The 22,902-nt window shown below is 41.2% G+C and overlaps 3 protein-coding genes across 4 annotated transcripts in view; all 3 read left to right on the top strand.

Annotated features, from left to right (window-relative positions):
* The window catches only part of npepps (aminopeptidase puromycin sensitive), a 60,993-nt gene extending 54,520 nt beyond the window's left edge, over positions 1-6,473 (top strand). For both annotated transcript variants that reach the window (XM_056279876.1, XM_056279877.1), the window contains one exon: positions 4,284-6,473. In XM_056279876.1, coding sequence (XP_056135851.1) covers positions 4,284-4,430 — 147 coding nt within the window. In that variant the 3' untranslated portion in view covers positions 4,431-6,473. The remainder of the gene's footprint in view (positions 1-4,283) is intronic.
* A 632-nt stretch (positions 6,474-7,105) lies between these two features.
* Positions 7,106-10,692, top strand: c5h6orf120 (chromosome 5 C6orf120 homolog). Its single transcript, XM_056280910.1, has 2 exons — positions 7,106-7,383; positions 8,831-10,692. The coding sequence occupies exon 2, from the start codon at positions 8,882-8,884 to the stop codon at positions 9,434-9,436; it is 555 nt and encodes a 184-aa protein (XP_056136885.1). The 5' UTR covers positions 7,106-7,383; positions 8,831-8,881; the 3' UTR covers positions 9,437-10,692.
* Positions 10,693-13,108: 2,416 nt separating this feature from the next.
* wipf2a (WAS/WASL interacting protein family, member 2a) overlaps positions 13,109-22,902 on the top strand; it is a 29,974-nt gene continuing 20,180 nt past the window's right edge. Inside the window, exons 1-2 of the mRNA XM_056280035.1 lie at positions 13,109-13,604; positions 19,417-19,555. Of these exons, the coding sequence (XP_056136010.1) occupies positions 19,493-19,555 (63 nt within the window). The 5' untranslated portion in view covers positions 13,109-13,604; positions 19,417-19,492. The remainder of the gene's footprint in view (positions 13,605-19,416; positions 19,556-22,902) is intronic.

A 22,902-nucleotide genomic window follows, 5' to 3' on the forward strand; every position in this document is an offset into this window, starting at 1 on the left:
TGGAAAAGAGTGTCAGGAGTGATTTGCGACAGAAGGGTACCAGCAAGAGTTAAAGGGAAGGTTTACAAGATGGTTGTGAGACCAGCTATGTTATATGGTTTGGAGACAGCGGCACTGACGAAAAGACAGGAGGCGGAGCTGGAGGTGGCAGAGTTGAAGATGCTAAGATTTTCACTGGGAGTAACGAAGAAGGACAGGATTAGGAACGATTATATTAGAGGGACCGCTCAGGTTAGACGGTTTGGAGACAAAGCAAGAGAGGCAAGATTGAGATGGCTTGGACATGTGTGGAGGAGAGATGCTGAGTATATTGGGAGAAGGATGCTGAATATGGAGCTGCCAGGGAAGAGGAGAAGAGGAAGGCCAAAGAGGAGGTTTATGGATGTGGTGAGGGAAGACATGCAGGTGGCTGGTGTGACAGAGGAAGACGCAGAAGACAGGAAGAAATGGAAACGGATGATTCGCTGTGGCGACCCCTAACGGGAGCAGCCGGAAGTAGTAGTAGTAGTAGATGTTAGAGGGACCACTCAGGTTGGACGGTTTGGAGACAAAGCAAGAGAGGCAAGATTGAGATGGCTTGGACATGTGTGGAGGAGAGATGCTGGATATATTGGGAGAAGGATGCTGAATATGGAGCCGCCAGGGAAGAGGAAAAGAGGAAGGCCAAAGAGGAGGTTTATGGATGTGGTGAGAGAGGACATGCAGGTGTAGCTGGTGTGACAGAGGAAGCTGCAGAGGACAGGAAGAGATAGAAACGGATGATCCGCTGTGGCGACCCCTAACGGGAGCAGCCAAAAGTAGTAGTAGATTCTGTCAAGATAAATACCCAATTGAGATTAATGCATTGCATATGTTAGTATGTCTGTTAGGAAATTACTGACTCCAACATTAATATTTTAACAACTATAATTCTATTTTTAAACAATTTAAACTTTAGAGATACATGGTTGAACTTGAATAGTTTAACTATGTATCTCTGGTTTAACTTGAATAGCAAAATTGAAAAAGTGAAAATATTACCTGAAAAACAAAACGGGAAACACATATTGCTAATCTAACAAGCGTAACAAGGCCTATAAAATGTGAAATGTAAAAAAAAGAACTGAAAATAAATATTGAAACAATCCCAAACAACAACCGGAACTTAAAAACTACCAGAAAGGCTGTGGGCGGTCATTTTGACTGCCACAGTTTTTAAACTCTATATTCTGTCAAGATAAAATACTCAGTTGAGATATTAATGCATTACATAAGTTAGTATGTCTGTTATGAAATTAGCTGACACCAAAATTAACATTTTAACAACTTTAATACTATTTTTCAAACAATTTAAAATGGCCACTGTCCAACACCTGTAAATACTGCAACGCCTCGGTGGTAGTCATGGTGCGTCTATAATGGCGTCTGTAACCAGACATGTTGGCAATAATCAAAAATAAAGTTTAGACTATTACTCTGCACTGGAGAACGTTAGTGTGTTTCTAGGACAGAGCGATGAACTTCACGAAGGAAACGATGTGACCAACACACGTCATAAATAGTAACATGACGGGCACGATCACACGCAGCCATGAGCGGTTGTTTTGACCGGTCATGGTCCTTTTAGGTAGATCTTATCCTAACTTTTTTTTTTTGCAATTGATCTAAAACTCATTTTGATGCAAATATATGCCATTTTTTGGAGCATTCAGGGAGCGGCAGGTCTGTACCACCCCCCCCCCCCCACACACACACACAAAATTATTAAACTTTGGAAATCCAAAACGGTCATAATGACCGTCTTTGGTTGTTCTCGTGTTAACAATGACCTGTCTGTGATGTCGTCTGACAAGTCACATCGGCATTGCCCTCGCGAGTTTAATTTGTTCTAAATGTCTTTGAAAACATGGTTGATGAACGCTTTATCCAGGAAGTAGAAAAGTGCAAATAGTTGTATGATGCCAGTCATACATTGTACAAGAATAAATAACAAAAGAAAATGTTGATATGATTCAGACACAAAATGTTTTGCACAGCAGTATCAAAACTGCTTTTCAAAACCAACATTATGAAATATAAAAGTGGTTACTTTCATTGAAGCTAACAATTTTAACTCGCATTAGTGCAAGTAGTTTGCAACAACTTTACTGAACAAATGACCAAGTCAGATGAATGCTTATGATTTTTAATCATAAAGTGTAATTTATGATTCCAAAATCTTCACTCCACGCTTTGTGACCAGTTCTACACTATTGTTTCATAGTAATTTTATCTAAATTTGTAATAACACCGCAGAGTAAAGTGACAAGAGTAGTTAAAGCTTGCAGTTGTTATAATAAAATAAACCTCAGAACAACTTGCAAGAGCTGCTTGGGCTTATCAACTCTCCAACTTAGTTTCTCAGGCAGGCATTTCCTCCCTTTTGATTTGAAGGTTTCGAACCTCGTTTCTTTGACCACTTCACTCATGGCACCTGGACTGACCGACAGGCAAGAAATGACAAGAAAACAATCCTGAATGATTATGCATTTACGCATAATCATCTGATTATTAAACTGATTATGCATCAGTTGATGCATAGCTAATTCACTCATGTCTGGGTGACGCAAAAACGCCACAAATAACCTGCTACTCTGCCTTGTCTGCGACGCTGCTGGTGGATAGTACAGTCACAAGACAGATGTGACTTGTCTGCGAGCCAGACTGAACGCAACATGTGATGCACCCAGTGGATATTCGCCTTACTAATATCCAGGGGTGAAACTACTGTAAACCCAGGTAATGCAGCTGCATTGGGGCCCGCAATGATTTAGGGCCTACATGCACCGATTCCTCTTTATCTGGCCACTGTCATATCAAAGATCTCAAGCACTGAGTCTACAGTATACTGTATGTTCAAAATATGCCTGTGTGTAATTATGGATGTGCATACTACTGCGGAGCAATATCCACACACAAGAGTTAGCGAGTTGATGAACTGTCAAGACTTAGCACAGCGAAAAGCCCAGAGTGCGCCTATGATGAAAGTAGAACTTATTTATCATTTCATAATCATAAGGTCTATGCACAGACATGAATTTTGACATGTCACCTATAATGTTTTCATCTGAGTCAAGATGCGCCGTCACCGATTATGTTTTCATCTGTTGTGGCACTCCCAACACTAGATTTTGTTGAATAGGGTAGTCTATAACTATCTTGGCCTTGCTAGTATGACTCATGTTCTGTAGCACAGCGGTCTCCTGGTAGCCATTTCATTTAGGCGTCAACTGTGCAGTGCATTTTGCTGGTGCTGGTCGGTTTAAAGCTGCATGCTTTCACTTCTTTCATTCGCTACTGACATGACGTTACGTTACGTCTGATTGTGATGGGCAGGCCAGGGCTTGCTTTGACCATCTTGTACTGGGAACCAGCGCTGACTCGTTACGCCTGTGCTAATATCCTATGACAGGGATTCAGCAGGCTGGAAAACTGACTAGCTTTCACACATTTTGCTTTAGCACGCAGATGAACCAGTAAATGGCAGCACCGTACTAGTGTAAGTCCAAGAAGACCTGATGACAATACTTTTTCACTTCAATTCAGTTCAATTCAATTTATTGTCATTACAAACAATGTGCAGGCACATGTTAAAAATGAAATGAGGGCTGTGGCTTCAGCAAACAGTGCAAGACAGACACAGACAAACACAGTATAAGATATACACACATGAAGACCAAAAGCTAAAAATAAGTTAAAAAAGAGCAAGAGTACAAAATATTTAAAAATATCTACAGACATTCAGTGGGTAGCCAGGTTCAGGTGGGCAACAGCTTGTGGGAAGAAGCTGTTTTTGAGCCTGGTAGTGTGGGCTCTGAGGCCCCTGTAGCACCTCCCAGAGCGCAGGGGGGAGAACAGTCCATGGTTGGGATGGATGGGATCTCTGCTGATCCCACCCACCTCTGAGACCCCTGCTGAGACCCCTTTTTGGTTTGATAGGGGAGATCTTGGGCAGTTCTGGTCATTTCAAATGGACTTCTGGGATTTTGAGTGCTCAGCTACCAATGCAATTACCATTACTGGCTACTGTACCATTAATCTTAACGAAAACTGTATTGTAGTTTCAGATGAAGTTCATTCTTAACAATGTGTATGATAAAGTGGATCTAGTCCACAGACCATGCTTGAAATAATACAGCGGTTTATTTCCAACCTTGAAACTGCAAACTTTTTGAGAGGATTGGGTGTTTCTTGTGTTGTATTTTTTTGAGAATCTTAGTTTGGAACCAACCTCCATTTTTTTTTCTCCTCCTTCTTTTCTCCAGAGTTTCTTTGAAAGCCACCATGCCCCAGCAGCGGAGCGCACAGTGCAGCAGTGCTGTGAGAATATCCTCCTCAATGCTGCCTGGCTCAGGCGAGATGCAGACGACATCCATCAGTATCTACTGCAGCGCAAAGCTCCGCCAGTTTGAGAGGCCGCCAACCCCCCCCCCCCCCCCCAGTCCACTTACTCTAGCCCTGCCCCCTCCCCCCTTTCTACATCCTCCTTCCCTCCTCCAGCGCGGACCTCCCAACATCATAGCTGCCTCGGAAAACCCCCCTCCTCACTGCTGACCTGTGCGGGAGACCAGAGCGCACTCAAAGCAGGCTCCATTTCTCGAAAGACACTTTAAAAAGAAACATAGAAAATTACATGACAGATGAAAGCCAATAAATTAACCAGGTGTTGGAAACCTAGAGACTTTTCTGCATTAACAAGGCAAATCCATTTCAGTCAAATGAGGAATGTAGTTATCCCCATTCTGTCCACTAGGAGGCCAGAGGCGTACGTGAGACCACATTGGCCTTGTGGCCTTACACCCCGATGATCAGATGTCCTCTGTGACGCTGCTTACCTTGCGCACGAACACTGCGGGTATGCACGATCGCTTACCTTGTGAACGCACTCTGTGTTATACTCCCATGCAGGCATACAACCAACTGCATCCAACCTCCACAAACCACCCGCCCGCCCCCCCCACCCCCCCCCACCCTACCCCACCCCACCCGACATCTTTGTTGCAAAAACTGTGAATTTTTTCTCCCTCTTCTCATCTTCATCTTGTTCCCACTCATTTAGAACATGTGAAGTATGATATCCTGTGTTGCTGGTTTTGTTTACTTCTGATTGTTTTCTGCACTAACAATTTTTTTCCTTTTAGTTTTCTTTTCTTTCTGTGTTCACAGCCTGTTTTTTTCCCTTGTTTTTTTTTTTTTCCGCCTCTTTTTTTTTTTCAAAGTTTTGCAAAAGTGTAAAGTCGCTGAAGGCAGCCAGGCAGAATGGGGTTAATAAAACTAATGGCACGCGCCAGCTTTCTTGGCTGTCCTAGTGTCTAAACTCACAGCAATGGCACTGATCCTCTTGTCGCTAATAAATGGTTAGAACGAGGCTAGCAGCGTTAGCATGGTACTATGGTACTCCGTTTTATAACTGTATGATGCAGGCGTTCCATTGGGACAATGTTCCATAGAGTCTAAATTGCAACGTTCATGGTTACCTGTCTCCACCAACCTCCTCCCCCTTTGGTACTCCATAAGCCCCGGGCATCAAGACTCCATTTGAGTTCCCTCCTGTGTCAGTCCCCCTTCCCCCCCCAACCAAGCTCTCTTTATTGTCACAGAGGGAGGATGTTTAGTATAACGGCAAATGCCAACGTGCATATTTAAACTATTTCTTTACCTGCCACCACTCCTAATGAAAACAACAAAAAAAAATGTCGCCGTAACAGCGTGTTTTTTTTTAAGAAGTCAAATGCAGTGATTTATTTAAATGTTGAGACAAACATGTATTCTGTATAAAAAAAATGACTATAACACTACTTTTGGGGCCTTTTCATTTTGAAATAACATCCAGAGACGCCTGTGTTGTTGGGTTCTGGTCAGGAGAGTGGCACGCAGGCCCAGTCTGAACTTTCTGAAGAGGCAGGATTACATTACTCTGCTACTGAACTTGAAAGCCTTAAATTGGTCAACTAGTTTGCAATAATTCCTACACAGAAGTGGTGATGATGAGTTCCCACAGCAAAGTAAATTGTATGACACATTTATGCAGACTTGTTGAACGAATATATATCTATATAGAATTTACAATTTAATGTGGCTTTGAGATCATACAGACAGAGATCATCCAACTTGTTGTCAAGACTCTTTACCCTGGAACATTGTTGTGCTTTTTTTGTTTTCTTTTTTTTTTCTTTTTTGTTTAAAAACAGTTGGTGTTCATTAAAGTGAAGAAAAAAAGACTATAAAAAAACTGTGAAATTAGTACAGTTGATTTTTATGAGTGAGATGTGAGTGTGCATGCCAGGAACCAAATTTGATCTGTAATTTAACATTTCCGTTTACTACGTTTTATATGATCACACACAACTCGAGAGATGATCAGAATGGATTTACAAATGGCATTAGCAAAATCTGCAGTAGGAATGAACGCTGTATATAAAAACTGAAGCAAAACTTAATGAGAATAAAGAAAATGATCAAATCAGTGTAGATTACTATAGAGAGAAAATTAAAGTCCACACATTTCGGTTTCACAGGTACCTTCAAAGGTGGCAGCACTTTTCCTGCCAGTAAGTGGTTTTGAGAAAGAAAACCTACCAGGCAGGGCAGCCATGGATTTGGTGTCTCCAAAGCAAATGTGAAACTCCAGTGAAACAGACACTCAGCGATGGTTTCCATTGTGCTGAGAAGTTTCTTGCCTGTGTCTCTGCAGTTTTGTTGACTTGATACTGTTAATTAACTGGTGTTTTATTTCAATGTTTATTTCAGTGTTTTATTGCAATGGCTTAAAACACACTGATGTGAAAGTTGATGCAATTGTGCATCGACACAAGAAGGTTGGGATGGGACAGCTGGTATCACGTCAGGTCATTTGTACATAGGAACAAATTTGTTCTGACACACACGGAATTTTTTTTAGCTCTCAAGATTGTCTGACAGTCAGAAGCAAAGCCTGGTGGTTATTTGTAATTTCTTCCCCCTAATATCTATTGTCTTCCTCTTGCAAAGAGCAATCACCTAGGCTTGCAGACGTCAGTGTTGGCCAACTGTTGTCTAAATTCAGGTTCTACACTGGTCTCTGAGACAAACTTTAGGGCTAAAAAATTCCATGGGTGTTAAAGAACAAATTTGTACGTCCGAACGATCGATGAATGAGGCCCACTGTGTTTTAACACTGGATCTCTCTGCCCACCACCCTTCACTGGTGAGATAAGTTAACTGTCAACGCCGTCCGCTAAGAACCGTCCGTCCCCGCGGTGAATTGTATATTCTGTCCTGTAGGTGGCGGTGGTCTAAAGTCTTCAGCTCGGATGAATAGCGAAAGGAGGAAGTGAAGAAGTGAGCTGGTCGCAGTCGAAATGCTGGTTAGAAAATGACAGTCTTGTAAGTAACTGGGTGGAATAAAAGGGTAATATTAAGACGTTACGTTAACATGCTGCATATTTCTTTACCATAACTGAGTAGGTTTTTTTAAATGTTGTATAACGACCATGCTGGACCACACGCTAAGCCGGCGCTATGTGTACATGACCAAGCTAGCGGTAACGTTAGCAGAGTGATGATTGCATTTAGCTAATTAAGAAAGGCTGACGTAATTTCTATATTAGGCCTACGAAGACGATATTAAATGAATGCGTATATAAAATTGCTCCGCTCACGAAATACTTACCTGTGGCGTTTTCTTTTGAGTCAGATACCGAGGGCTATCTGCTGGCTAGAAAGCTGGTGTACTGGTTGTACTGGTATGGTCGCCGATGCGCGAATTTGTCGGGTTAGTCTCTTAACTAGTTCAACTCAAGATTAGTTCCCTGTGTTTGCTACGCTTCACACGCAATTGTTAGTAGAAGTTAGGCCTATTCTATACGGATTAACGGCTTGAGTCGTGAAACCAGTGCTATCTTCAAGCCCAAAACTTTGAACTATGAGTTTAAGTTGTTGGAAAAAGCTTTCGGTGAAAAATGGCATCAAATGGCACGGTTTTTTCTACCTATTTCCTATCAGAGGGTGAATTTGGGTGGCCTGCCAAAAGAAAGAAATGTATTTATAGAGCCATTCAAGGGCTCGCTGCCAACCACAGCATTAATTTTAGTTTCAGTTTTAACTATACTTTGACCAGCTTCAGAAAAAAAAAACGTGTTAAGCATGCCACACGATGTCAGGTCAATATAAACATGGTCTCTGGATTCTTGAATGAAAGTGTAGGTGGGCAAAGTTTGTTAACAGTAAAGGTTAAACATCTAAATGTTAAAAGCATGCCAGGCTGCTCTTGGTACCCAGTGACGTTCGCATAGCAGGATAAACACAGATTCAGCTAATGAAATTAATAAGGGGTTTGTTGGATGGAGATGTGCCAAAAAAACAGTATTGACTTGAGTTATTTTGACTATTGTTGGCTCTGTCTGTCAATGCTGGTAGGTATGCTGTTAACACCTTAATCAAACAGACCCATTCATTTTATTAGCTGCCGCTTTGTTTATCCTGCTATGCTTGCATCACAAAATACTAAGACCAGCCTGTCAGTTTTCTAACCTTTAGGTGGTTTTTAACCTGTAGATTTCAGCAAACACTCCAAAAGGGTCTACTCTACGGCTTGTTGCTCTTTAAATTTTTTGTTGTTGCTGAATGATTTGCCTTTTCTCTGAGCCACATTTGTGACCAACCAGTTGATTTTATATTCTTTTAAAGCAAGTCAGCTAATTATTCAGTGGAAATGATTCAAATTGTTTCAGTTTGAATGATAAGGCTTATTTCATTATGCTCCTATTTGGGTGCCTAAGCGTTGGTGCTAGATTGCGTCTCTACTTCATTGTTTTCTTTGCCCTGTTTTCAGATTTTTCAAGGTTGTCCGATTGGTGGAGGACTGACCGCCGCTCTTACTGCGATGTTTTGCTGCGGTGCGCTAGTTTTATATCTCATCCTGTCCCAGGCAGGAGGATTACTGCACCCCTCAGAAGACGACAGCGTTCCTGAAGAGTGGATGTTACTGCATGTAGTACAAGGCCACATCGGTGCAGGAAACTACAGCTACCTTCGCCTCAGCCATGATGGGAGAATTGTCTTGCACATGCGCAGCCTCAAGGGAGACGCAGATCTGTATGTGTCTGACAAGACCCTGCAGCCCAGCTTTGACACATACAAGCTCCAATCCACTACCTGTGGCCAGGATGTGGTGGTGGTCCCAGAGGACTTTTTGAGGCCGGTAGGGATTGGAATTTATGGCCACCCATCTCACATGGAGAGTGAATTTGAAATTAGAGTGTTTTATGATCAGACTGCTCCCAAGGACCTGTTTGATGAGAGCTCATACCCTTCAGATGACGGGCAAGAGGAGCAGAAATTCCCTCAAGGGATGGAAGAGGACTTTCAGGAGGAGGAGTCCATTTTTTGGACTATACTGATTGGGCTTTTGAAGATTATAGTTGAAATTTTGTTCTGATAATTATGCAGGTTGTCAGTGCCATGGTAGTAGAAGCAACCTGTGATTTTTGGGCACAGGTTGCTCCTGTACATGGAATTCTGCTTTCATTTGTCTGTTAGTATGAGTGAGTGAGAGAAAGATCAGACATTCTGACGTTTAAGTGTCTTGTTTATCTGCAAACATAAATTCCTTTAAGAATATGACTTCAAGACATTTTTTACATATCATTAGGGTCAATTTATGGCTTTGGTGGTAGAAGATTAGGCAAACATACATACTGATCAGAAGTAATTCTGGATATATATAACTTTGTTAAAAAAACACTCAACGGTAGGGAAAGTGCTCAACAAATAAGGAGCAAAATAATCCATTGAGTCAAGTAAATTCTTTATGAGACAGTACAAGTCTGTTTCATGCAATATGCAATCATCAGCTGTCAAACCCTTTGTGTGTTTTATATATAAATTGGTTCACTCAGTTGGTACTGCCACAAGATAAATGTTAAATATGACTTATCCAAAATATCAAGATTTAGATGTTAATCTTTTTTTCCGGATGTCTGACAACAACGTCTTGAAATGGCAAACAAATCTATTATGTCACTAATACATTTTTTTTTATCATATTCACAACCCTGAAGTTAACTACAGTTCATTTAATATGTCAAACAAGGTTAAAACTCAAGACATTTTGATCTCATTTTGTGCTATGGCTCGTTTTGTCAAAGCAAAAGTCACTATTTCTAATGATGGATATGACAATCTTAAATTTGAGGTAGGGGCATAGCATCAGATGTATCACACATACAGATTAAAAATACTTTGTTTTTCATTGAGGAAGTAATAATTGCCCCCCCCCCCCCCCACTATTATTTTTGATTTATAAAATGAGGTTTAAATTGGTCTTCAAATTGGTTTTTCTCTTGACGCTCGAACTGACCACAGAAACGTTCGATTCTAGGAGGAAAAAAACCAAAAACACTGATGTGTGCCTTTTCCCGTTAACAGCAGTGTGGTCCCTTCTCGGCACCGGTGGGTTCTCTGTAGGCCCCGCCCCTCTCCACAGATTGCTCCGCCCCTTTTATATATATATATATATCTCCCTACCGTTGAGTGTTTCTTTTAACAAAGTTATATATATATATATCCTACGTTGAGTGTTTCTTTTAACAAAGTTATATATATGTTCTTTCCTGTGTAGCTTTATTGACAGCTGATGATTGCTTAAGGCATGAAACAGGCTTGTATTGTCTCAAAAAGAATTTACTTGTCTCACTGGATTTTTTATATATATATATATATATATATATATATATATATATATATATATATATATATATATACCAGGATTACTTCTAGGGGCTGGCATCAGGCTATGGGAAAAATTTTTAAAGTCTAGACATTGGATTTTAACAGTTCACTTAGTCTTATGTCATGTCCTGTGAAGCAGGGATGTTTGTCATTAGGCAAGGCAAGATTAATCTGAAAGTACTGTGCTTGTGACTGAGTCCCCCCCCCCCACATAGAGAGGGCGATGTTTAGGTGTGCAATATGCACATGATGAAATATGTGAGGAGTCAAAACATGGCCTCCCAATTTTCACAGTTTTCGACTGAAGTCAATGCACAGAAGATGTACATCAAAGGGAATATTTTTGGGCTAATTTATTTTTGTAAATCTTGGAAGGAAAAATGCCACATAGGGTATGCTTCTTTGACAGCTCTACCTGTGAAATGATTAAATCAAACAACTTGTCTTAGCTTTGCACATCTACATCGGTCTTCATCTCTGGTTTGATTTTATTAAGGTCAGCAGTAGTACCCCATTTGATGATATTGATAGTAGTACCTCATTTGATGATTTACTTTTTCATTCTTAATTTATCATTTTCTTTTGGGGAAAATCAAGTTGTTCATTACCTGTTCTGGCTCCACATAGGAACTTAAAATTGATAAGGCAATGCTACTACCGTATTTTGTCAGTAGAATGGATTTGTGATTAAGTTTGGTAATCTGTTCTCACTTGTGCAGCACGGTGACACAATGGTTAGCACTGTTGCCTCACAGCAAGAAGGTCTTGGGTTTGAACCGCAGGCTGTCCCAGGTCCTTTCCGTGTGGAGTTAGAATGTTCTCCCCGTGTCTGCGCGGGTTTCCACCAGGTGCTCCAGTTTCCTCCTACCATCAAAGACATGTATGTTAGGGTTAATACGCCTGTCTGTGTCCCTAACCAAGGCAATGGAAAGAAGAACTGGAGTTGGTCCCCGTGTGCTGCACTGCGACTGCCTATTGCGCCTAGCTACATGGCTAGGATGGGTTAAATGCAAAGGATCAATTTCTCCAGGGGGATTAATAAAAGTATCTCTTAATCTTGTGCCTATTGGACAGGCTCTGGATTTAAACATCACCTCCCGGGTTGAAAGTTCAATTATGCATAACATGTTAATGTACCAATGATGAGACATTCAACAGTGCCTTCCCATAAGTTTTCTCCAGGGTGAATAGCCATGCAAAATGTTTCAATAATGTTTCTTAATAAACCAGTTGTGTTTGAGCACTGTTAGTCTTTCGTCTCATGATTTATGGCAGTTGTCATGAAGATAGAGAAGCAGTGTTATCTGATGGATAATTGTTGAGTTCCTGGACCAGCTCTGAAACTGATTGTGTAATATGACTCATCAGTATTCTCTCCTCATCAATAGCTGCTACCAATGTACCCTTGTGCAAGGCACTGGAACTACTCGGTGATTAAAAAGAAAGAAGCTTTGTTTAACTCAGCAGGTCCTTCGTGCAAATGTGTTAAACTGGTTTAAAGTGTCACAAAGTTATTTGTGTACGTGTGTGTCTTTTCAGGTATGTGGAAACCAAGCAGTTTGGTCAGAGTTCAATAATAATGGAGAAACAGGAGATTTTAGTCTTGGTCACATGCACAAATAAACAAGAACATTTGCAATGATAAACTGGCCAACCTTGAAGTGCCAAAGAAATTACTACGACGTTTTAATGACTACACGAGTAGGCTGGACAATATTAGACACAATTTTATCGTCTAAATTAATGATAAAAAAAGAATCTGTTATGTAACATTTCTCACAAAATGACATCTGCAACGTTTGCGGGAGTGGCTTGAAACGAGTCATACTTTACATTACCTTACTTTACATTACCTTACTTAACATGATCTTACTTTACATTACCTTACTTTACATTACCATTATACTTTACATTGCCTTACTTTACATTGCCTTACTTTACATTATCTTACTTTACATTACCATTATACTTTACATTACCTTACTTTACATTACCATTATACTTTACATTACCTTACTTTACATGATCTTACTTTACATTACCTCACTTTACATTATCTTACTTTACATTACCATTATACTTTACATTACCATTATACTTTACCAGACAGTTAAAATAAGGTCGCATCATATATTTCTTAGACGACCGTGAATAGTTTTGTTGCTTTCCGTAGCCAACTGGACCTTCCGAAGGAGGCAAAGAAAATCCCTTCACAAGCAACATTTAAATTCGCACATACAAATAAAAATTAAAGTTATTATTCGGTTGAGGTCGCTGTTTTTCCTCTTGAGGATGATCGTTGGCGGTGATGTAGTTACCTGACTCCATTTTGTGTCGGACGGCCCATTTCCGGGTTTCGATGAAGAAACCGATCATCGGTGTAAACGGAGGTATATGGGCTTCGCCTGCTGGGCGAGAGGGCAGATAAAGTTGTCGCAGGGCGGTCGGAACCTGTGGGACAACAAGAGCACAAGTGATCGAGTTGTTGTTTTTTTTTTTATTTGCAACGTTATCACAAAGATCACTTGTTTGCACCGGCGAGCTACTTTGCACCAAACCGCCGTCCTCTGACTGACAGCTGGCGGTAGAAGTAAACAGCTCGCTGCTGGCTAACCTCGGCTAGCATCATTTCCGCCAGCGGCTAACTCCGTTAGCGTTGTGGTTGAGCTAAGGTTAGCTGGCTAACCTCAAAACATTTCGATGCTAAGGTTCAGCGTTGCATTATTAGGACTTGTCGATTACATAGGTGTCTTGTACGGTATTTTCTCAGTTGCTTTGCATAACTAGAGAAACGCCTTAGGCGAGAGCTATCGCAACGGCGCTTTCCATTCATGTTGTTTTTGAGGACAGGACTTGCGAATACTCTTCGAGAACGGGTAAGTTGCTGGGCCACTCCACCTATAACAAGTTATCTCCAAGTTGAGACACATGCTTGCTTATTTATATGAATACAGTGTTGGTTGAAATAACATGAGATGCCCTATGTAGGCCGAATACATATTGTTCTTGCATGGATTTAACGTTCCTTGGTTTGCATGTTTAAATCGCGAGTACCACCTAACTAGAATCGCATCGTCAGGTAGATTTGATTCATACGTAGTTATATACCTTTTGCAGTATGCTCACATTTCTCCATGTTTTACTATACGAGGAAACATGTTAATGGGCTTGGACGAATTTGATATGATGGCGATGCTGTTGTGGACTCACAAAGTGGCTAATGCGCAAACTCAAACCAGGCCTGTTTTTTTTTTCTGTTTGCAAACTTCGGCTGTCGGTGCACTGGGCGCAGGCAGGCCTTTCGGCTCAAATTGTTTCCTTGACCTCAAAAGCAAAGAAAACTTCCTCGACGGAGTCCCTCCACTCAGAGAGACACACACACACACACATCCAAACCGTCCACACACATATACAAACATGCATATACATACATTCATACACATACATCATACATACATAAATACACATGCATGCATGAAAACACATGCATATCCATACAAGCACACAAAGACACACAGACACACACACACACACACTCACTCACACACACACACACATCCAAACCATCCACACACAAATACAGACATGCATATACATACATATACATACATTCATACACATGCATCATACATACATTCATACACATGCATCATACATACATAGATACACATGCATGCATGAAAACACATGCATATCCATACAAGCACACACACACACACACACACACAATGCTCTGTTGCAACAATATTTGTAAATTTCAATAGGAAATTTTTCATTAATTTGCTGTCGGCGCAAAATCGAGGTTAGACCGCTGCAACCCTGACTGAGTTGGGGTTGTGTGTTACTTTGATCTTGTATGGAATGGACTGACCCGGATCCTGAAGGGCAAGGTAATCTTTACCGCTGCTGCCACATAGAATGCCGTAAGGTTAAGCATCCTTAGAATAGTTTCTTTTGGTCATGGAAATGAGTCTAAAGTCTATGGAGAAGTCATGGAAAAGCCATTGATGAAAAAGTTTAGGCTAAGAAACCGGTTTAGGATAACTCAGTCTCGCTGCCTTTTCCCCTTTGCTTAGAAACAAAAACAGGTCAACAGCAGTTTTTCGTTGAAGCTAAGCAATTTATGAGTGCTACAGGGGCCAGGCAGACTCAGCAAATTTTGAACCCATTTCCCCCCTTTTTTTTGTTCTAAGAAGAGATGACAAAATTCCTTTTTCTGTCTCCCCAGCTCACTGCATTGCGTTTCCGTTTCATGTAGGTCGTTTGGCAGGCTTGCTCTGTGACATTCCTCTTTCTGATTGAAGAAGGACAAAAACAGCCATAACATTTAAACCAGACAGCCTCTGGATTTGAGGTTAGAAGATTTAGGGTGGAGTTAATAGAAGCCAGCTTAGCTGGCCGTTTAACAATGTGCCCAAACTAACTGGTTTGGGGAGATCAGTGACCTCAATTATTGTGTAGATAGGTGACAGATGATGATGTTAAACATGTATTTCAACCATAGTAAATCAAAACGATATGTTGTAAGTATCTTGACTTTTATGTAACATTTAATTTTATTCCAAAAAATAGTTTTTTTATAGTTTGAACAAAGCCGAAGTCTTTTCTGAATCAAACTATTGCTGATGGCCTATTACAGCACATTATCATGAGTTACTTTTCAAAGTTATGAATCATCTTAAGACCCTTGTTTATAAAAATTTATTTTTTTGATTAAAGAATTATTTTTTTAACCATCAACTGACAAATATGCGTTGCACCACTATTCCAGAATGTACAGTGTTGTAGAATGAAACACTTCAACAGCTTTCCTCATCTCAACAATGGGCCCTGATGGGAGATGGTAACCTCAGTCATTGTGCATGGATTGAACACATTTTGCACAGTTTGTGCATTTGAGGCATGGTTAAAATGCTGCACCATTTCACTGAACAGATGAAAATTAATTTAATTTGTCCCAGCAGTGATGGATTGATGATTCCCCAACAATGATATATGGTGCAGTCAAATTATAAGCATCTCTCAACAAACAACTGCAACTTTATTTGTATATAGGCCTAGGACCTGTTATAGTTGTACTTAATAGAACAGTTCCATTGTAGGCTTACTTTAGATGACAGGGACCTAAATGTAGGGGGGGGACAAGAATTAATCTATTCATAGAATGAGCGTATATGTAAATTTGTAGATAATGAACATGTATAGGGCTGCAACTAGCAAAATATTTTCATTATTGATAAATATGGATTATTTTTTGCAATTAATCATCATCTATAAAATGTCAAAAATAATGAAAAATGCCTGGAACAGGTTGCCAGAGTCCAAAGTGGTATGTGAAACTGTTTACTTAGTGACCAACAGTCAAATAAAAAGCCAAAAAAGAAGAAATATTTATTTTATATTTATCGGAGAAAGGCCAGTAAATCTTAGCATTTGTGAAGCTGTTGGCAGCAAATGTAAATATGTGATACTTTTACTTGATAAATGACTAAAACGATAAATCAACTACTAACATTAAAATCGATTAATTTTCTGTCGATTGACTGTTTCAGCACTTCCAATGAGCCCTGGTTAGAGTAAATGTCAGGTGCTTGTATGTATGTATGCAGCTTAGTGTGCTGATGACCATCGTTGGGATTCTGACGGTACCAGACATTGAGGAGGAATGTCTCCTGGTTGCTCATGGGCAAGGGTAGTTCTAAGTTATTTGACTTTTGAGTCTCCAATATTCATTTGGTAAACTGCTACCGTTTTAACTCATTTTAATGCGGAGACCAGAAGTTAAGGTACTTTGGAGATTTCTTTAAATGTAAGGCTTAAGGAATTTTTCAGTCTTTTTCTAAACTACCAGGGCATTGATATATTAATTCTGCATAAAAGGACTTTGTTGTTCTGTGGTCCAGTTTAGCTTATTGGATAGAGAGCATGGTGCTAACACTACTGATGTCAGGGGTTCCTTTCCCCATTTTTTTTTTATGGTGTTTTTCCGGAGCAAGGCCGAACGACCTTGAGCATAGAAAGAAATCACTCCAGTGGCATTTCCATTAGCAGATGGTTTGGCGTCTAATGGTTACAGACTGTCCTCGTTTCTGGATTTTCGGCGCTGTTCTATGACCATGCTGAATGCGGCCAGATTGTGCTGGTGGGAGGGCTTGATGATGTCAGTATTCAATGATCGGTTTTATATTCAAGTCACATCCAGAGACAACACATCTGATACAGTTTTGAAATATTTCGACGCCATCATTAAATCTTGCACTGATCTTAACAGCATGCATTGAAATTTCACAGAGCAGGCGTTTGTCTTTTTCGATCAGAAAACAAAACAAAAATGTCTGAGTCTGTGTCCTGGTCACTGGAGGAGATGCTTGCAGCAGCATGGCTTGTGCATTACAGCATTGCATGGTGTCACATGTTGTAGTCGTCGTAGTTTTTCTGTTGGACTTATCGTCCTGATTTCACCTCCAACGCTAATAGAAACACAAACAATCACCATGCACACAACTCCTTGCCGGCACGGCGCAGTTTGCCGCAACCTCAATACAGCCTCAGCACGATGGTGGGAAAAGGGTAGCAGGAAGAGCCAGTCACTGTCACAACCAGAGTTGGTGGTTCTATTGCTTGTGAAGCTCAATGGTTACTTAGGTAGAGCATTGTACGAACACCACCAAGGCTGGGAAAGTTTAGAGATGATCATTTCAAATGTGGCTTCTTCTCAGATGAGGTCAAAAGTGACAGCAGTTATTGCCTGAGAATGCTATGACCATCAAATTCATTGTTTTCTCAAACAACATTCTTTTTTACATATTCTTTTATTTATCTGGGGAGGATTAGCTCAGCACGAATGCCCTTTTCTCAACACCATCCTCCTCCTTATCCAGACAGTCACTGTGTTCCAAATACTAAAACATTTGCATTTGCACTGGGTTTTAATATCGGCTTAAGCATCTAAATTGATAATCTAGGAATTGGCAAGTACAAACCCTAGATCTGTAGTTCAGAATAGAGGAGTAAAATCTCCCCCATACGTTTGGAGCTTTCTGACTGACACAGTGACCGTCCTGTCCGAGCTGCCGCATTACTACACAGCAGGAGCTGCTTCAGCAACAAGTTCCTTCAACCAAGAATGTCTCAAGGACAGACAGTGTCAGGCGAATGTAAAATCTCACTGTGAGGGAACCCTGGAAAGGGTGCAATGGAACGACTTGGTGTCTTACTGGTTTGGCTTGCTGCCCCCTTAGTTTAGTGTATAGCTCCTGTGCCTCTGCATGTCAGCTACTGTTATGTTTGAGGTGGTGGTGGGGAGATCTCGTAATTCCACTTATGGTAAATGCTGAAGGCCTAACTTGTGCTGCAGGTTTCCGTACTCTAAAGTTGGTCCTGTAAGAAATGTGCTAATGCTTCCTGGGTCCCTTTCCCCATGTAGTTTAGCAGGAAGAGCCTGGCACTGAAGCTTGTATGATTATTAGTTGCGCTGCTTGTGTAGTTCAGTGAGTAGAACCAGGGCTGGGCAATAATACAGTATCACTGTTTATAGTCTATCAATGGTATTGTATCGGGATGGAATTTTGATGTTGTCTAAATTAATGATAATGCGAATCTATGACCTAAAATTTCTCAGAAAATGAGGACTGAAATATTTGAAGGGCATTAGGCCTATTTCCAAAATATTTTTGGGGCGTCTGGGTAGCGTGGCGGTCTATTTAGTCGCCTACCAACACGGGGCTCCCAGCTCGAATCCCCGTGTTACCTCCGGCTTGGTCAGGCATCCTTACAGACACAATTGGCTGTGTCTGTGGTTGGGAAGCTGGATGTGGGTATGTGTCCTGGTCGCTGCACTAGCGCCTCCTCTGGTCGGTTGGGGCGCCTGTTCGGGGAGGAGGGGGAACTGGGGGGAATAGCGTGATCCTCCCATGCGCTACGTCCCCCTGGTGAAACTCCTCACTGTCAGGTGAAAAGAAGCGGCTGGCGACGTCACATGTATCTGAGGAAGCATGTGGTAGTCTGTAGCTCTCCCTAGATCGGCGGAGGGGGATAATTGGGGTAATTGGGCTAGTACAGTTGGGGAGAAGGGGGGGGGGTAAAAATTTTTTTATTTGGCCTGATGTTATACTTTGCGTTTCCAAATAATTCGGTGTGAAGTATCTCAGTTGGATTCATAAACACAGCGTTTTTGCGTGTGTAAGTATATAATGTAAATCTTCTTTCGGCTTGTTCCCTGTTTCTCGGGTCACCACAGCGGATTTTAGTTTCCATATCAATATCGCGTAAAATTCTCTATTCTTACCATGATAATGCTATTTTCCATATTGCTCAGCACAAGGTAGAACAAAGCACCAGCAATATCAAGGCAAGGGGTTCACTCCCGCATTCAGTGTGTGCAGTAAGCTCACTAAGGGTTTAACATTTCTCAAGGCGATCCTTTTCAAAAAACATGTGGGCCAATGGACTTGTATATATTTTGGTGAAAATGTACACCAAATGCAAGACATAAGAACATTAGATTTGTTTTGGTGCATCTCATAATGCAGAGGCTACTCTCACTGTTTTATAAACCGGTTGAGTTTTATTTTTAAATAGGACTTCGTTCCAAAGCAGTTTCCTGGAGCTCCCGCGCACTCCAGCCATAGCTGAAGATTCACCAGATCTGCATGAGAATAACCGCTCTTCGTTCTGTGGTTTTGACAGGAGTCACTGTGTGTCCTCTGTACCGAGGAGGTGAATTAACTGCCTCCATCTGCTGACGTACTGACAGAGGGACAGGATGCCCATCCCTCCCCCTCCCCCGCCTCCCCCAGGTCCCCCGCCACCCCCAACCTTCAGCCAGGTGAGTGGAAACCTTTCTCTCACACACACAAGCCAGAAATATTAGGGTATGCTGTTGACCAACCTAGATCAGACAGAAGCATTGCCTTTTTCTCCTGCTTTTTAAAAAAAAAAATGTTTGGGCATTTTCCACCTTTATTTGATAGCGATAGTAGAGAGAGACAGGGAAGGCAGGAGAGAGAGAGGGGATGACATGCAGCAAAGGGCCCGGGCTGGATTCGAACCCAGGCCGCTGCGGTAAGGATTCAGCCTTATATGTGGTACACGCTGTACCAGGTGAGCCACCAGGGTGCTCTACTTTTTCCCCTGCTTAAAGGATAATTCCTGTATTTATTTTCAGAAGATTTGCCATCACGCATATCCGTTATGATATTGTATTCACCAGCTTCATATTGGAGATAATTTGGACACGGGGCCACCACTGGACTGAACTTTATATCAGTGGGCAACTGTACACGAGTGTCAATTTAACTAATTTGTCCTTGTAATAGTCAGATAAATATTCAGCTGTTGCCGCAGATTTACTAGCATTTGTATTTTACACAGCAGTTTGTGTAAAGGGGAGTCACATACACTAAACAAAACTGCAGGTGTGAATGGATACAGTAATGGGCTTGTCATCCCTGCAAGCTGAACTCATAAGTAGCTCAGCAATGTGATAGACCATTGATTATATAGGACATTTCAGGTTATAACTTTAATTTTCCCTGTTGTTTCCACTTCCAGATGTGTGGTTTAGATATTTCGGTTAAATTGGATGGTTTGAAACATTGTTTGATGCTTGTGTTCGGTGGTATCAAAAAGCAGCCATTGTAAAGCACTGTCTAGCAGTGCTGCTGCATCCAAAATCTCCAAAATGAAGTCTGTAAGTACAATTATATCATAATTGATATGCACAATGGCAAAAACTACAAGAATAAGACCCAGGTTTTTTTTTTTAACTAAATTACCCTTTAACCAATGAGATCCGTTGCAGACTTGCTACTGCCCAGAAAGGTATAGTATTAATAATAGTTAATAGTGTCCTGCACACAAAGATCAGGGTTGGGTTAGGGTTTGATTTAGGGTTAGAGTTAGGGTTATGTCAGTGAGGTCGGTTGAAAGGGCAGAGCTTCTGTTTGTTCTGCCGATGAACTAGTGACTAGCCCAGTACACCAGAAATTTCTTATTGGCTGTGACTTTATGACATCATCAAAAGCCGATGGCAGCAAGCAGCATGGTGCTTCAGACTCGGAGTGACAGTATTTAGGGACCAAAAACACAAAGCCACACCACACAGCAGGGCACTAGACCAACATTTACATCCAGCAGCCACAGTGATCAGTAGACTCTTAAGTTCATGGTAAAAAAAATAAAATAAATAAAAAATCATGCACACAAAGAAATTAAAACAAGATGTTTCGTTGTTGTGATATGTGTAATATCTGAGATCCCTGAGTGCAAATCCAAGTGCAATGCACCAAGCATTTTAGTCACAAGACCATCACAAATATGTATTTTCAAGTTCTGAGAGTCTAATTAAAAGACTGCAGAAGCATATTTACACTTTAAAAGGGTGGTCGAAACATGCTTTTTCTCCTGGCTGTTAACTACCTCTTCTCTGTTGTACAGGATGTCAACAATATTTGTCTACTCTGTTATCTGCACAGTGTGGCTTTGATCTTAAATCCATTTTATTAGTGCTTGGTTGTAATAGTTGATAACGGAAGAACTTAATATAGTTCTATCTTTGGCCTTGTAAATTAGTCTGGGTAAGCACATCAGCAAAATGCTTAATAAATGAAGGTGTTGAGATCAGCCAAAGCAGTAAATATAAATGGCTTATCATAAATCCTATGGGATCTTATCAGATGATTAACTGGCCCACAGACAGTGAATGTTCTCTGATAAGATGAGTGTCATTGTCACCAAGCACAGTAAGCACAGAGATCTGTTTTACCTAAATATCATAATTCCATATTTCTGAGTGTTAGAGAATATCACATGTTAATGTGTCATTTTGTGTAGAAAAGCCTTAAGTATGAATTTCAGTCGCTTGGTTTTGATTCAGCAGTGGTTAAGTTGATTTGAAGGGAAACTGATAAATATATACAAGAAGTTGTTTTGGTTTTGATAATGTCGACACAGGAAAAATCTGTGCACAAATGCAGATCTACTCTTTCAATTAGAGATGTACTGATACTGGTAACAGGTATCAGGCCTTGGGTAACATGTCATAAGCAAAAGGACTCGATTTATGCATTTTTGGCACATGATGGCCTGTATTTCTTTAACAGTGGGGACAAAAAAACTGATTCAATCTCAGTTATTTTGCCCATTGACTCCAAAATAATGGTCCAAGTCTGCACTGTTCAGCAAAGGTAATGGATTGGAATGGTACTCTGTGTCGGCTGATGCTTGAATCAATATAGGCAATGAAAATGTGATATTGTGTATCCCTACTTTAAATGCATGTTTCACAATCAGTCACTGTGTGCAGTATGGTAGCCCAGCAGTGCCTCATTTTTAAAACTGAAGACTGGTGGGCGTCCGGGTACCATAGCAGTCTATTCTGTTGCCTACCAACACGGGGATCACCAATTTGAATCCCCGTGTTACCTCCGGCTCGGTCGGGCGTCTCTACAGACATAATTGGCCGTGTCTACGGGTGGGAAGCCGGATGTGGGTGTGTCCTGGTCTGCACTAGCGCCTCCTCTGGTCGGTTCGGGGCGCCTGTTTGGGGGGGGGGGGGAATAGCATGATCCTCCCACGCACTACGTCCCCCTGGCGAAACTCCTTACTCTCAGGTGAAAAGAAGCGGCTGGTGACTCCACATGTATCGGAGGAAACATGTGGTAGTCTGCAGCCCTCCCTGGATTGGCAGAGAGGGTGGAGCAGCGACCGGCACGGCTCAGAAGAGTGGGGTAATTGGCCGGATACATTTTGGGAGAAAAAGGGGTTAAAAACCCCGAATAACTGAAGACTGGTTCATATTTCATGTGGACTGACAAGTTAAAACTCCTGTCATGAAGTGACTCATCACTAAGCCTGGCTGATAAAACGGTAGTGATATGTACCGGTGATGGACACTTCATCATCAGTAGCAATAAGAAAATTGTTCAATAGTATGTTCGATAGTTTCACTTAATGCATTAAATGCAAACCGCCAAGAAAGTGCATAACAGATACGCGTGCTCCCTTCTTGGCTCATAAACAGCCCATCATATCTCTTGATAATGGAGAGTGCTACAAGAGACAAGCAAACAGCCAGTCATTTCACAGGTGTGTTCGCTTGCACCATCGACATGTGACGCAACAACAGAAACGGCGTGGCGTGAGAAAATTAAGGCTGCAGACGGTGAGGAAATT

This window comes from Lampris incognitus, chromosome 5 (genome assembly GCF_029633865.1).
Source record: "Lampris incognitus isolate fLamInc1 chromosome 5, fLamInc1.hap2, whole genome shotgun sequence".
Classification (NCBI taxonomy): Eukaryota; Metazoa; Chordata; class Actinopteri; order Lampriformes; family Lampridae; genus Lampris; species Lampris incognitus.

Excerpts from the sequence above, each read along its gene's own strand:
- c5h6orf120 (XM_056280910.1), top strand. The coding sequence starts at position 8,882 with ATGTTTTGCTGCGGTGCGCTAGTTTTATATCTCATCCTGTCCCAGGCA.